The 15,797-nt window shown below is 42.1% G+C and overlaps 1 protein-coding gene across 2 annotated transcripts in view; it reads left to right on the top strand.

Moving 5' to 3' along the window:
* The first annotated feature begins 626 nt into the window (after window positions 1-626).
* ERO1B (endoplasmic reticulum oxidoreductase 1 beta) overlaps window positions 627-15,797 on the top strand; it is a 32,910-nt gene continuing 17,739 nt past the window's right edge. For both annotated transcript variants that reach the window (XM_061624555.1, XM_061624554.1), the window contains exons 1-2: window positions 627-1,149; window positions 7,955-8,074. In XM_061624555.1, coding sequence (XP_061480539.1) covers window positions 1,039-1,149; window positions 7,955-8,074 — 231 coding nt within the window. In that variant the 5' untranslated portion in view covers window positions 627-1,038. The remainder of the gene's footprint in view (window positions 1,150-7,954; window positions 8,075-15,797) is intronic.

The following is a 15,797-nucleotide window of genomic DNA, read 5'->3' as shown; positions in this document are numbered from 1 at the left end:
TACTTTAAGTAATTACAAGTAATGCAGCTATGAATTCAGCATTACATTTCTCCGACACGGGTTCCTTGCAAAACTGATTTTTTTAGGGTTCTCCCCCCTACAATCTTATTTTATTCCTGTCACTTAAAAAAATAAAAACAAAAGGCTCTTCTTCCTCCTCCTCCCCCACATGGACATCAACTGAACACAATCTCGTTGCCAGAATCTGCGTTCTTAAAGCTACAAAGTGAAAGATATCTTTCCGATAATTATTCTGGAGACACGTGACATACACATGTAACATATACATTAAAAAGTTGTTTCAGGCAATATGAATATGACTAGGGTTTCCTGCTCTGAAGGCAGCAACAGGCGTTTACAGATTAATGCTAAATGCAGTTGTTGAAAAAAGGTACAGTTATAAGGCACAGAAGCGTTTTCCAAGGATAGCTATTGCTTTTTAATCCCTTGCACCCTTTAAACACACAACGCACGACAGCTCTTCAACCGCCAACTCCCCCCCCCCCCCCGGGCCTTTCCTCCTGGTGACAGTTATAAACTGCCTCCTCTTGTTTTGAAGGGGAGCGTGGTCCTTTCTCATTGGCTACTGTCTTTGTCTCGCCCCTTTCGTAATCTGAGTCTACGGCAGAAAAATACTGGAGAGAGGGATGGCGACGTTGTACTACACTTCCCAAAACGCTTTGCGCGGTAATATAGAGGATAGGTCCGCTGTCGTTTTTTCGGCTGCGTAAAGGGAAGCGCGAGGGTGTGCGCACGCTCTCTACACAAAAACAAGAGCGGCGTGTGAGCTGTTGCGAGGAGGAGGAGGAGGAGGAGAAGAGAGTGAGCGCAGTGGAGGCTGGAGGTGAGCGCGGCGCATCCGGCCGCTCCTGCGTCTGACAGGTTCCTTTCCCGGCAGAGGCGGTGTCGGTGGCAACCTCAGGGGCAAAGGAGGCATCAACCGGCGGTGTAGATCCCCGTCCCCTACTCCTGGCTGCCCAAAGACGACGGTGAGGGGCGCCCTCCTCTCCAGGGCGAGCGGGGACAGGGCTCTGCAGCATGAGCATCACCAGAGCTGCTCGGAGAACTGTAGCGGAGACGGGGCTGGCGACGCAGCTCCTGTTGGCGGTGGTGACTGTTGGCTGCCTCTGGCGTGCGATAGAGGCCCAGGTGAGAGGGCTGACACCGTTTGGAGCTAGGAGAAGGGGGCAGAGGCTGGCTAACATCGTTCATGCATACACAGCAGGAGTAGCCAACGTGGTATCCTCCAGATGTTGCTGGACTACAACTCCCATCATCCCTGACCATTGGTTGTGCTGGCTGAGGCTGATGGGTATTGCAGTCCAACAACATCTGGGAGGAGGTATTATGTTTGCTACCTGATATACTGCATCTGGGACTGTAGAACTGAAGGGATGCATCCTTTTGCTTCTGAAACCTAAACACACTCAGTGGCTCTACACATGCACGCACGCACGCACGTACGTACGTACGTACGTTCAGGAGGATAATCATGGCAAGGGGGAAACCAACTTGGCCCCATCCATAGGGTAATGCTTCACTTCATCTTCCCTCTCCTTTCCTCTCCCCTTTTGTCTGTTAGACTGAGCCTGTAGGCAAGGATTATAATATAGTGTTAATATAGGGACAGTGCTTAGAAAATTTTAGGTGCTCTATAAATGTTAAATAGTAGTCTTTGATACCTGACAGCCTTTCAGCAGGTGGGCCAGATCCTGCCTGTTCAGTGGCTCCTGTTTGGGCAGTGAGGAGAGATGCAACCAGTCAGAGATAACAGCATCCTTAAGTGTTTCCAAGTCCTCCTTCCCCTCCTCAGTAAGACATATTGAAGGCCTTCCTTGGGGAGATGGGATCAGTTGTGCTTGCTCTGGCTTGGCTTGGCAGATGTTTAATGCTAATTTGTAACTGAGCCCAGAGTGTGTCAAATGGGATTATATTGTATCAAGTAGGGAAAGAGGAACATGTAGAAAGAACCCCTTTTCCTAGCAGGAAGAAATGATGTGGTGTTTGTACTGTATTTCAGTGTAAATGAGATTCAAAGTTTGCCTAACACAAGAAAGAATGCTTTGCATACTTAGCATCTTTCATTCTCCCTAATATGTGCAAGCTGCAGATTCTCTGTCATGACACTGACTATCATGGAACACAATATTTAATTTCAGTTTTCTTTAAATGTATACAAGTGGCTATATGATATCTGTTAATTGTCTAGAGACCTTCTCCTTGATAAGTATATCTGCATGATACTTTGTAAATGCTTTTGTCAGAGCGGGACACTTAAAACATCTTAGGTGGGTACACACACAAAATGTAATGTATGGATTGGCGTTTAAGATAACGTTGAAGGTTAGGGAGAGTTTTGTGAAAGTATATGAGATGCATTGATCTCTTCCATGTGAGAGAGAGAGAGAGAGAGAGAGAGATGTCTTAAATAGCAGTACTAGTTTACCTGATAAAAAAGCTGGTTAACTTAAGTGGTGGTGGGATGAGAGTTGTGTATGGGTAGCATCTTTAGGTGGATCATACTTGAGACATCCCCATTATTTTCTTCTTCTTGGTGTTTGGGGTTTTTAAGATTGGAGGGATGGGAGAAATGAGGTAGGAGACACAAGGAGAAAACCATATATGGAACATACGTATATGGAACAGAAAAACATATATAGTGGGTTCCTTTTTACAGGTTGAGGTGGGTAAAAGTGGGTCCTGGAGTCTGAAAATGTTGTGAAGCCTATTTCAACCTTTGTTTTAATCTGAAAGCTGCTTTAGAATCTTTCTAGATTGATGGGGTAAAAAATTAAATAATTTTTTTTGCTAAGCAATTGGAAGAAATTGTAGTAAGCAATGGGATAATAAGGCACAGAATAGGAGGATGCTGTTGTTAGCAGTCATTGCCTACTCCTAATCAAAAGAGTATGTGTATGGAGGTAAGAGAGTTCCACTCTTTATGTCTTGATCCTATTTAAAACCTGGATGGATTGAGGTTTTTTATTTCAATTCAAGTTGTAGTTTCTGTTGATACTAGCTCACTCTTAGAAGCTTTGCTGCCTACATCTTCTTTGCTTATAATCTGCTGCAAGATTTGCTTGGAATATTTCTGTAATTTGTATAATTACGTTCAGGAGTATTGATCTAGATATCTGTGATCTTGAGGTATGTTTATATGGATGGATGGATGAATTCAGGCTGAAAAGGAAAAATACTAACTCGGGTTGCAACCCAATACACACTTACCTGAGAGTAAGTCCCATTGAACCCAATGGAGCTTCTGAGTAGAGATGTATTGGATTGCAGCCTCAGTCTTGAATATGAATTGAAGAATGTTGCAAAGTGACGCTAATGATGTGTAAGTAGGTAATTCACAGAGGTTTGCTATCTGCCCTTCCCAGACTAATGTGATGTGGGGAGAACTATAGTTTACTGTTTCAAAAATAAGCCACAGTGAGGCTTTGGTTTATACGCTTACCTCTCCCCTTCTGGCATAGCCGATAGAAGATCAGAAGCTTGTGCTTCCATTTTTTATTAACTGAAGTTTGTGGTCGCATCCAAGCTGGTTAATCTTAATTCTGAATTACTAAAACAAGCCAACTTCAGACCATGCTTTATGAAGCTGTCTTGTTTCAACTATAATTAAGATAACCACAGTTTAGGGTATAGACATAATCCCCAACTGTGTTAAATATAAACAGACGCAGAAGCTTCTGATCTCCTTGTGGCTGCACTAAAGGTGATCATGTAACCCCTCTGTTCACTTCAGCTCATTCCTCTAACAATAAACCAATGTGTAGGTCTATAGCATTTGCAAGGCTGTTTGTCAGGAAATAAATATTAAAATAGTTTTTCATTTGGTCTACTCTTCAGCTTGGGTATGAAAGTAATACTTATGCCTTGTTAATAATGATGTTTGTTACTGTTGCAGCTTTTGACCTTGCATAACCATACTCTGTAGGTATGTTGCCACTTACTTTAGACCACAGACTTTAACTTAAATGTTTTCAGTCTCTTTCTTCTCTCCCTTTCTCACCAAATCTGTAATTGAAGGCGAATGTCCTCTGGCTTTTCTTTAAATGCCACTTCTTTTTTTGAAGATATGTATGGCTCCTTCCTATTGGCTGCCCTTCTAGATACTATTTAAATTGTACCTCAAGTTGTCCACTAAAGAACAGAGCTGAAAAAATATTTCATGTTTCAGGAGCCAGTATAAAATGTTTATGTGCCACCCTTTCACAAAGCTATATGAATTTAAAGTTGTTGGGCACATCCGTGTAATGGCAATTTCTATATTTCCAGTCAATCAACCTATTAAAACTGTTCCCAAAGACAGTTTCACTATTTTGTTTAACGTTTTAAAGTTATACTTTGAATGCGAACTTTATTACGGAACATAATCTCACTGCCTTCAAACGTAATTCATGTGATTAGTAGAGGCAGGAAGAACTTTTTTAAGCATTTCCATTCTTGTGGGATATATTAGCTTCCTGTAACTTTCTCATACCTAGTGAATTTCTAGCTAGCTACTTAAATTTTTGCATGCCAAAAAAACAAGAATAGGAGAAGTGTTCTCAGTAACTTTCTTTGTCATTTTGCTGTTTACTTATAGAATTTGACTGAATTATTTTATTACTTATTGTGTGATATTAAAAATGGAGGACTTCAGTGTTACTTCACCAGTCTTTTAATTGTGTTAAATTAACTATTTTTTTTTTAAAAAGCAAGGCTTAAGACTGGACTTTATTCCATGTATTGCTAATATAATCCTCCAAGGGGAAAGAGTAAAATGCATTTTTAATGTGTAATTAAAACAGGAAAGAGCTACTTCGAAATACTTTTTCTCATCAAGTAGTATAAAACATGAACAATTTGTTGGCCTTCTTGTGGATTTCTCTTTTATAGATTTAAGCTTTGCAGCAAGACCCATGAGTTAAATGGGACTTAATCATATTAAGTGTGTATAGGTTTGAGGCCTTCAAGTTACAAGATATAGTGTTCTGGCCTCTTTCAAAAATCCATTGCTGCTTTTTAGATTTGATACTGAAATGAATAGTTCTAAAGCTTAGAGTGAAATATTAAGTATAAATACATCCTTCAGATTTAATGAAAAGAATTTCTAGTGTGAATATAATTCAAGCATACTTCCATTCTCAGCAGTTATATAATGGGGAAGAAACTACTGTCAGTTTCACAAAGCTCACAAATTTCTTTCACTTTCACAGCAAAAAAAAAATCCTGCCCTCTGAGAAAATTCACTGCATGCTTACAGTATAGTGCTGACTATTGACAATGATCATCTATTTATATGCTGATCTGACTTTTACATAACACTTATTTACGCCCCATAGCCAAAGCTCCCTGGGCGATTTACAGTAACTAAAAACATTAAAAACAAATATACAAATTTAAAACACATCTTTTAAAAACAATTTAAAACACAATTTAAAAATTTAAAACAATTTAAAAACACATGCTAACATGCCTGGGAGAAGAGGAAAGTCTTGACCTGGCGCCGAAAAGATAACAGTGTTCATTCCATAATTTGGGGGCCACCACTGAGAAGGCCCTCTCCCTTGTTGCCACCCTCCCAGCTTCCCTCAGAGTAGACACCCGGAGGAGGGCCTTGGATGTTGAGTGTAGTGTACGGGTGGGTTCGTATCGGGAGAGGCGTTCCGTCAGGTATTGTGGTCCCAAGCCGTGTAAGGCTTTATAGGTTAAGACCAGCACCTTGAATCGAGCTCAGAAACATACAGGCAGCTAATGCAAGCGGGCCAAAATCGGTTTTATATGTTCGGACTGTCTGGTCCCTGTTACTAATCTGGCCGCTGCATTTTGCACAAGCTGCAGTTTCCGAACCATCTTCAAAGGCAGCCCCACATAGAGTGCATTGCAGTCATCTAACCTGGAGGTTACTAGAGCATGGACAACTGAAGCCAGGTTATCCAGGTCCAGATAGGGGTATAGCTGGGCCACCAACCGACGTCGGTAGAAGGCAGTCGTGCCACCGAGGCTACCTGAGCCTCAAGTGACAGAGATGGTTGTAGGAGAACCCCCAAGCTACGAACCTGCTCCTTCAAGGGGAGTGCAACCCCATCCAGGACAGGTTGGACATCCACCATCCAGTCAGAAGAACCACCCACTAGCAGCATCTCAGTCTTGTCTAGACTGAGCCTCAGTTTATTAGCCCTCATCCAGTCCATTGTCGCAGCCAGGCACCAGTTCAGCACATTGACAACCTCACCTGAAGAAGATGAAAAGGAGAAATAGATCTGCGTGTCATCAGCATACTGATGGCAACACACTCCAAAGCTGCGGATGACCGCACCCAATGGTTTTGTGTAGATGTTGAGCAGCATGGGGGACAGAACTGACCCCTGCGGAACCCCATACTGGGGAGTCTAGGGTGCCGAGCAATGTTCCCCAAGCACCACCTTCTGGAGACGACCTGCCAAGTAGGAGCGGAACCACCGCCATGCAGTTCCTTCCACTGCCAACTCAGCCAGTCTTCCCAGAAGGGTACCATGGTCAATGGTATCGAAAGCCACTGAGAGATCAAGAAGAATCAACAGAGTCACACTCCCCCTGTCTGTCTCCCGACAAAGGTCATCATACAGGCCTGAAAACCAGGCCTGAAACCCGACTGAAATGGATCCAGATAATCTGTCTCATCCAAGAGTGTCTGGAGCTGGCCTGCAACCACTCATTCAAGGACCTTGCCCAGGAATGGAACATTTGCTACTGGCCTATAGTTATTAAGCTTTTTTGGGTCCAGGGAGGGTCTCTCCAGGAGTGGTCTCATTACCGCCTCTTCCAGGCAGCCAGGGACCACCTCTTGTAGAGAAGCATTAATCACTTCCCTGGCCCAGCCGGCTGTTCCATCCCTGCTAGCTTTTATTAGCCAAGAAGGGCAAGGATCCAGCACAGAAGTGGTTGCACGAACCTGTCCAAGCACCTTGTCAACGTCCTCAAGCTGTACCAACTGAAATTCATCCAAGAAATCGGGACAAGGCTGTGCTCTTTAGCCAAACTATAGATTAGTACAAATGAATGACTTGTGGGTTCCCAGAGAGAAGACTGCAGCTGCTTTGCTCCTCCTCCAGGTCCTGCTGCTATGAGGTGAAATGTGAGTGGTAAGCCCTGGAACAAACCTTGGTTACAGTTCATGGTTTTTCTGGAGTGAGGTAAACCAGAAACCTGGGCTTGGATGTAACAATAAGCTGAACCATGGCTTAGCTCTCAGCAGCAGGACCAGAAGAGGAGCAAAGCAGCTGTGATCTTATCTCTGGGAACCTTTACATTTCCTCATTTGCCATAGTTTGACTTGGCATTATGTGCAAAGTGGGCAACTGAAAACCTTTGCTGAACCCTGATGGCATGCTGCAAATAAAACACACTGTAGGGGTGTGCTTATTGTCTAATTTAGCATTCATCTACAGCAAGAATGATATTGGATTCCTCATACAAAATTTAATTAAAACCTAAGTTAATAAAAGCTAATCAAGCTTTTGGATAGACAACCTGTATTAAGGAAGGATGGTAAATGTTCTGTGCATACTATTAATAAGTCTAGCAGCTTCTCACACCACAACTGAAGGCTATTTGCCACACCACATCATTCCTGCACAGGTGATATTTTCATGTAGAGATTCACACAAATATATGTAGATAGTGTCACAAATGCACATGCTTGCTTGTTACAAGCAAAAAAAAGTCTATATGTATTTGTCATTCTGCCCATATATGTACAAGTTTCATGTAAACTTCTACAGGCAAGTATCACTTGGAAGGAATATTAGACCATGCAGTGGCTGTTGTGCATCGTGCACAATACTATGGCTGCTTGCATTGTTGATAACACTTTGGAATGCTTTTTTTAATGATGATTTCTCTTCAATTCTCTTCTTGCTCAATCAAAAACTCTTGGCTTTATGTGATATTGCCATTGAGTATTTTTGTTTTGTTTTTCTAGTTAACAGGAGTACTTGATGACTGCTTATGTGACATTGAAAGCATTGATGAATTCAACAATGTTAAGATCTTCCCTAAAATGCAGAAACTTCAAGAACGGGACTATTTCAGATACTACAAGGTACAGTAAGAATGCCTCCTCTAAGCTATGTAGTAATATATCATTCTCAGACTTTCTACCCCCAGGGCCCATGAGAGGGCTGAAAGCCACTGAGGCCCATCAGTGGTGGATGGAGGAAGAGTTTGGTATAATCAGCTGAGAATTACTGGTATTTTTCTGTTGATACTTATTCTCTTAGAAAATTACTAAATTCGTTGCCACAACAATTTCCAGTGAAAAGGGGTTCCATCATTCAAACTTTTATCTGGAGGTATTTTGAGTCAGCCTCCCCATTTTATGCAGAATTTGCCAATTCAAGGCTCCAAATGGAGAAGGCTTGTATTTTATATCCCCTACATGCCTCTTAAAAGTATTGTTATTTTATCTGTTGTAATTTCTTCTCCTTTCATACTTAACATGTACCTTGTGCCCAGCCCTAGAATGTCAATTTCCTTCATCCTGGCACTTTTTACATTCACTTCTTCCACCTATAAGCTTTTGACTCTTATCCTTTTCATCTCTTTTACCTCTGTTTTTTGAATGAACGTTTTCCTCTCTTTTAAAATTCCTTCAGCACGTCCTCTGATCCTTTCATCTCAGTATGCTGGTCATTGACCATAACAATAAAGATTTGATTTGATTTGATTCACCTCAGAGAAGGTAGACCTCCCATCCTCTCTGTCCCACCCTCAGATTGTCTCCTGGCTAACCTTTGCTCAGCATGCAGGAAGCTGCTAGTGTTGGCATTAATCTAAGCAAAAGGCTACAGCCTGATCAGGGGTGGGGTTAGCATATGAGGAAGCACCGGGTGAGATGTAGAAAGCTGGACTGAGACCAACTGGTGTTCCCTGGTCCTTCACTTGAGAAATGCTGGCTTAGTAAAATCTATTGATTTTCTTACCCCATTTTCCTAAGAAGTAAAAGAAATAAAAATTGGGTTAAAATAAAATTGTATTTTTAATGTTAATTTTTAAAAAAGCTTCAGATTAGTATGACAAGGAAATACACTGAGGACTGAAAAAATTGTACTTTGCCGCCCTGGGCTCCTACTGGGAGGAAGGGTGAGATATAAATTAATTAATTAAATATTTTGAAATACCATTAACTAACTTGTTGTTAATAGGATGTTTTACCTACCCTTCACCATAATGTCCAAGGGTGGGTTAACAACAATATAAAAATAAAATATTAAAATATGTTAAAGCAATTTACATTCAGAAGAATATACGCCCAATGCATTCTTGTAGTTTCTGAAGTATTTTTAAAAGTCTAGTTTTGGGGTATCTGCTACTTTAAGAATCTGGAAGTGGTTAAGAAAATTAGGTAGTATTCAGTATTAGTCCTCAGAGTAGACCGACTGAAGTTAGTCACGTCTATGAACATAGGTCTACTCTGAATAGGACCTGTTTGAATACAACCCATTGGTTTGCCTGTTCTTAATGGAAGTGGTTGAAAATGATTATAACACTTCAAGCGTGTGACTGAAAGATTAAAGAAAAACCTTATTGGTCATATGTACTGGGGCAATCTTAGGTTTGTTTGCAGACAAAATGATGACCAAGTGCAGTGAATGACCTTCAGCGCTGTTCTGATCCATGGTATACTGTAGTGAAAATAAACTACATAAAATAAAAGTTAGATAAAAGCTGTGGCAGTATTCACCTAATGCATCCCGTTAGCACTTCTGCTTGTGTAGTATGTCTTCCCCCCTCTCCTCCCCCCACATTCACTGTAAGCTCCCCAAATATTCTCCAGAGGTTGAGGAGATCCTTGCAGACCATTCACAGTGATATGTTGGATACAACCCTGTGTGTCTTCTGCTAATGTGAAGCAAATGCATAATATACCTTTTGGTTTTAGAATTTGCTCTTAATGAAATGGCTGAATCAAGGAATATAACATTTAAATTGGCCATTCCTGTTTGATAATACTTTCAGTCAGTACTGCACTGTTTCAAAATCATTATCCATTGCAAAGTATTCTGTAGTCTAGCTATCAACTTCATGACAATTATGCTAAAAACTTTTTCCACTTAGGATCTGCAGACTTTCAGAGTGTTTACTGCATCTTCATATCTAATCTTCTGGTCTTCTTGCCACTTCTCATTCACAGAATGGATAAAGATAGCAAAAAAAATCTTTCTTTTTTTAGTTTTAAACAGTGTGGCTTGGATCCAAAAGTGACTTTAAAAGGTACTTCCACTTGTGCAGGACAGGCTCCCTGCATTCTGGTGGTTTTCATAATCCCTTGTAGCCCTCTGTTCCCCATTCCATGTCATTCCAGAGGATTTCTGGTGGACTCTGCAGTAGAGGAACCAAGAAAGCCCTGCTGCACAAGTAGAGCTCACCTCATGCTTCTCTAGATCCAGCCCTGGATTTTTTAATAGATGCTATATTAACATTGTCAACTGGCTTAGTCAGAAGGTGCCTGTTAGAAAATGTAAGATGCCTACCCAGTTGCCTGTTGCTAAAAATAGTTTTCTCTCTGACTGCCCCCACTCAAAAAATGTACTAGGTATTATGTTGATTCTGCTAAAAAGTTTTTGACTTACCTTGTTTGTGATATTTTTAGTGTCCAGTAGAATTTGATAAAAATGTGACATAAGCCATACAAGTCATCTGCTGGATAAATCTGTGAACTGTATACATTTAAAATCAGTTTAGGCTTAACCAGGGATTATTTGTCTTAATTAAAAATGTTTTAATATCTTAATTGATATTATGTTTTCTTACTTGCATATGTGCACTGTAACAGCAGTAGCTCACCTTTTTGCAAACTGTATGGCCTGCATATATATGAAAAGAAACTGATAATCTGAAAGCTTTCAGATGATCGATGTGTGGAATGGAATTAAACTGTTTTAAACGTAATATGCCAACTGATCAGGTTTAAGTACTGTTATATTTTAAACAATCTCTAAATAGTGCATATCAGCTATAGACCCAATTGTATGTTAGATACTTCTTTGTGCCATAGTAGACAGAGGATGAAGAATATTTGACCCTAGAAACTGTTTTTGCACTAATAGTGTTAGTACTGTTGATGTAATTTGAAATGGTGGTTTTCATTTTAAGGCTCAGGCTTCCTTGAACACTTGCGATTCCCATTTCATCTGAAGACCCTGGATATGCTCTTTGCAAATTTCACTTGTGAGGTTGCATACCAATACAACAAAATGCTAACAATGTTTCAACATCCATTCATACAACTATAGTTATTGAATATATCAACATTTGACAAGTAACATTAGATTATTAATGTCCATACATTCATTACCATAGTAAACTTAGAATATTTTCCCATAATTAAAAAATGTTGAATGTTCTGGCCACCTCCCATTTAGAATACACTACCTTGTTCTGCCCTTGAGAATTGTCTGGAAACAACAGCTAATGCAGAATCCAGATACAAACATATTGACTGGCACTTCATATAACACTGGTCTTGCAGAATCTACACTGGCTGCCTATATGTTACCAGACCCAACAGAAGAAGCTAACATTAATATACAAAGGCCTGAGACTTTAGGTATTTGTTGAGAGCATCTCTCCCCATACCAGCCTGAGTTTACCATGGGTGTGGGGAGGAGATTTGCTGCTTACAGTCTCACCCATAGATGAAGCCCATTATGTGGGAACCCAGAATAATTGCTCCCCAGTTATGGAAGTCCCTCTTCCTAGACACACGGGAACAACTGCAGCACTGGGGGACTGGAGAAGACCTACCCTGCGAGTGAGTTCTTGAGCATCTGGGTGCTTTCTTGGTCATTCTTCTCGGTTGCTGTCTCTTGAGACAGCTGAGGTCCTGGTAAGTGCTGCAAGTACTAGGGCCCCCCGCCTGACCCTGAATCTGTCAATCTTGCAGCCTCTTGCATCAGCTCCTGGCTGAGTCGGGAGACAAAAGCAGTTGCCACTAAAGGAGCGACAGCAAAGGGGATCGTCCCTTGGGGAGCCCCTTAAGGACTACTGACGGCAAGGGCACTACCCTCTTCTCTTTTTTTAACCCATCTAGAGGAGATTGGGAAGGGGTAAGACGCATGGGTAGTTCCTGCACAAGGTGAGAGCCTGTGCAGTGGACTGAATGATAGGAGAAAATTGCCAGATGCCTTCAAAGTGAGAGTCTGCAACTGACAGAAGGCTGGCCCTTCCTAGGTGTGAGATGGGGGGGAGGGGAGTAGATGTGCCCTGTGTGAAAAATATTGAGTCTGACTGTTCCCAATTCTCTCAGAGGCCTGCTGGAATAACTGGTTCAGGTGGGTTTTGTTGGTGGGCTCTTGTGTCCATATCAGGTGTTTAGGAGAAATCATAGTAGGGACATGGGTGATGCCACCCCAATTTCAGTGATCATGGATGCGGGGTATAGCCATGGGGAGGTGATGAGCTACCATAGAAGATGAGGGCAAGGGTATCTATGCCTTGTTCCTTGCTTCCACTCCTCCCATGGACAGGTTCCTCATTGCTCATCTGCTGTGCCCACTGGCCTGTGTTTGGTGTTGTTTAACGCCAGATCAGCACACAATAAGACCACACTCATCCATGATTTGATCACAGATGAAGGTGCTGATTTGGTGTGGATTACCAAGACCTGGGTGGGTGAGTTAGGAGGAGTTGATCTGACCCAGCTTTGCCCACCTGGGTACTCAGTGCAACACCAGCACAAGCTACAGGGATGGGGGGAGGGGCTGCTGTGGTCTACAGAACTTCTATCTCTGTCACCAGGAAACCACTCCATCTTGGAGTTGGCTGTGAGGGCCTGCATCGGGCCAAGGAGACAGTAAACTAGGGTTCCTGCTTGTGTAGTATCCACCCTGCTGCCCAACAGCTTCTCTGACCCAGCTGGCGGAGGCTGTCTTACCTGTGGTATTGGAGGAGCTCAGAATGATAGTGCTGGGTGATTTCAGTGTCCATGTTGAGGCTGCCTCTATTGTTCAGGCTCAGGACTTCATGGCCTGTATGACGACTATGGGGCTGTCTCAAGTTGTCATTAGCCCGATGCATAAGGCAGGGCACACCCTCAACTTGGTTTTTGCTCCAGATGGAGGAATGGGTGATCTGGAGATGGTGGGGTGGATGGTATCCCATTATCATGGTCAGACCACTTCCTGGTGAAGTTTAGACTTATGGCTCCGATCCTGTCTTGCAGGGATGGTGGACAGATTAAGACGGTCTGCCCCCAGAGACTAATGGAATCTACTGGATTCCTGAATGCCCTGGGAGACTTCTTAGTAGATAGAGCAGTGACCCCGTTGAAGCCCTTGTCATGCTGTGGAACAGTGAGGTGTGTCAGGCTCATGGTTGGTCCTGAGTGCCCTCTGGCATTGTGGAGCCTGGCTTGCACTTGGTACACCAGTGAGCTAAGGGCAATGAAACAGGCTGGACAACAGCTAGAATGCAAGTGGCAAAAGACATGCTGTGAGGCTGATTGGGGATGAATAAAACATCATAACCATGCTTACTGTGTGGTGGTGAGGGCATCGAAGAAGGCCTAAATCTCTGCCACCATCACATCCTGAAGTAGCTGTCCAGTAGAGCTTTTCTGTATTATCATGAGTCTGTTGACATCACCTCCAGGAAATGGAGTTTTAGACCCTTGGAAGGCCCACTGTGAATTGTTTGCAAGGCACTTTGAGGGTAAAGTTGCTCACCTCCGTAGCAGTCTTGATGCCCCATCTACATCTACTGTAGTGAGGTGTCCAGTGCAACATCTGCTGCAACTTCTTGAGATTGGTGTTAGTTGTTGCAGCCTGAAGACATGGACAAGATGCTTGTGACGATGCTGCCAATATGTTTTCTCGACCCTTGCTCTTCTTGGCTTATTAAAGCTTGCTGAAGGGGTTTGACCAAGTGGATCCAGGGTGTGGTCAACCTGAAAGAGGTGGTGATCCAACTGCTCCTGAAAAAGTCCACCCTGGACCCATTGGACTGTGACAACTACTGCCTGGTCACAAATACCTTCTTTTTTAGGGAAAGTGATTGAGAGGGTTGTGGCTCTTGGATGAAACAGTACTTTGGATGAAACCCATTGGAACCCATTCTATTCAGTGCGTGGTTATGGCACTGAATCAGCCTTGGTTGCCGTGATGGATGAAGGACAGGGGGATAATGACCTTATCCCAGTCTGTGTCTGTGTTAGAATTGCTTTTCAAGATGTTCTTATAGCTTTTTTAAAATATTTTTTTAAAGATGTTTTGTTTTAATATATTTTAAAGTCTGATTTTATGATATTTTAGAGTGTTTCTAGTGTTTTTGTTTGCCTCCTGGGCTGCTGCTGGGAGGACAGGCAGGATATTAAATAAATAAATAAACAAATACCACACTGGGATTTTGTTGCATGATAATGATGCATCTGTTTTCTAAAGCTTGTTAAGCCTGTGCTTATAACATTGCTAGTTGTCTTTGTATTATTGAAGTTATTACTTTTTATGGTTGATATTTTCATTGTATTATTTATATTGATATTGTTTGATATATTTTGAAACCAGCAAGACCAGTCCCCTTTCTAGTGAATGCCCAAGATCAAGGGTTCTTACTTTCTTCCCTTTGCCTATTGGCTATTCAGAGTCCTTATGTGTTAGACATCATGCTTGCCTAAGCATGCACAGTCTGCAACAGTTGTAGTCTGAAAAGGCAGGCTATTGGTTGGAGACCCCACTCACATATCTGTGGGTCTTGGGATGTACCAGGAAAATAAATTGAAAGCTGACAGCAGAATATCCTTATGATGTTCTGCTTATTCATGTGTTACACACTACCACTATTCAATGCACTCTAGTCAGCCTTGATCAGCATATCAGAATCAGAAATGGGTATCGCAAGCAGGTATATTGCAGTATACAATCAATATATGAAATATAGAAACTTTAAAGTATGAAACCTTCAATTACAGAATCTATTAGATTACAATGTTGCAAAAAGACTGAGTCCAAACTCAAAGTCTTGTTAAAACAGAGTCACAAAGTATTTGGAAGGATAGAAACATGCAGTAATACCTCTCACCATCAGCTGGGATAGATGGGATACATGTTTCAACTAGGTGTATAGCACTGGTGCTAAACACTGGGTGTCTGGCCCCTGTCTCATCAAACGGTGTGCTTCCTAGAGCCTGGCCTCTTAATCCCTACTGAGTCCTGAATTCCTGCAGATTTTGGAGCACTGAGTATTGAATCTTTTCTGTAAGTCTTCTAAAAACAATTAACTACCTTTTATGGAATTCTGTCTCTTCAAGCGGATGTGTTGGCTCTCTTCCCAGACTCATTATCTGTATATGTCTGTTTCGGACTTAGCAGACAGGTTGTCATGTCTGAGATTTGGGAGCAGGGGGACTGTTTTGTAACAGAGAGAGCTTTGGAGAAAAACAGGCATTTAAGTGGGAAACACATACAAACAATGAAAATAAGGGGCTTAGCCCAGAACAGTATAAACTGCTTGGAGGCTACCGGTGACAAAGTAATATACAAAATACCTAAATAAAAGCCTGGGACCTTCTGCAGGCAAGGCATGTGTTCTGCCATTGGATTATAGTCCCTCAGTGGTCATACCTCAATCATGGGCATAGGGTCCCCATAATTAAGCTCTGGCAAGATCAGCTCATGAGGAGCTGGCGTACTCAGGAATGCTGTATTCTGATGACTTTTGGTGTGATGGGCACTGGGATGATTTTTGGAAGCAACATATCAAGAATATTTTCTTGGAGGCCATATGGCTGGTGGCTTCAGCAAGCAAGGAAATGGAAAATATTGGAAGTT

Source organism: Rhineura floridana, chromosome 4 (assembly GCF_030035675.1).
Source record: "Rhineura floridana isolate rRhiFlo1 chromosome 4, rRhiFlo1.hap2, whole genome shotgun sequence".
NCBI lineage: Eukaryota > Metazoa > Chordata > Lepidosauria > Squamata > Rhineuridae > Rhineura > Rhineura floridana.
The sequence above is the reverse complement of the archived record's forward strand: the minus strand, read 5'-3'. Positions and strand labels throughout refer to the sequence as shown.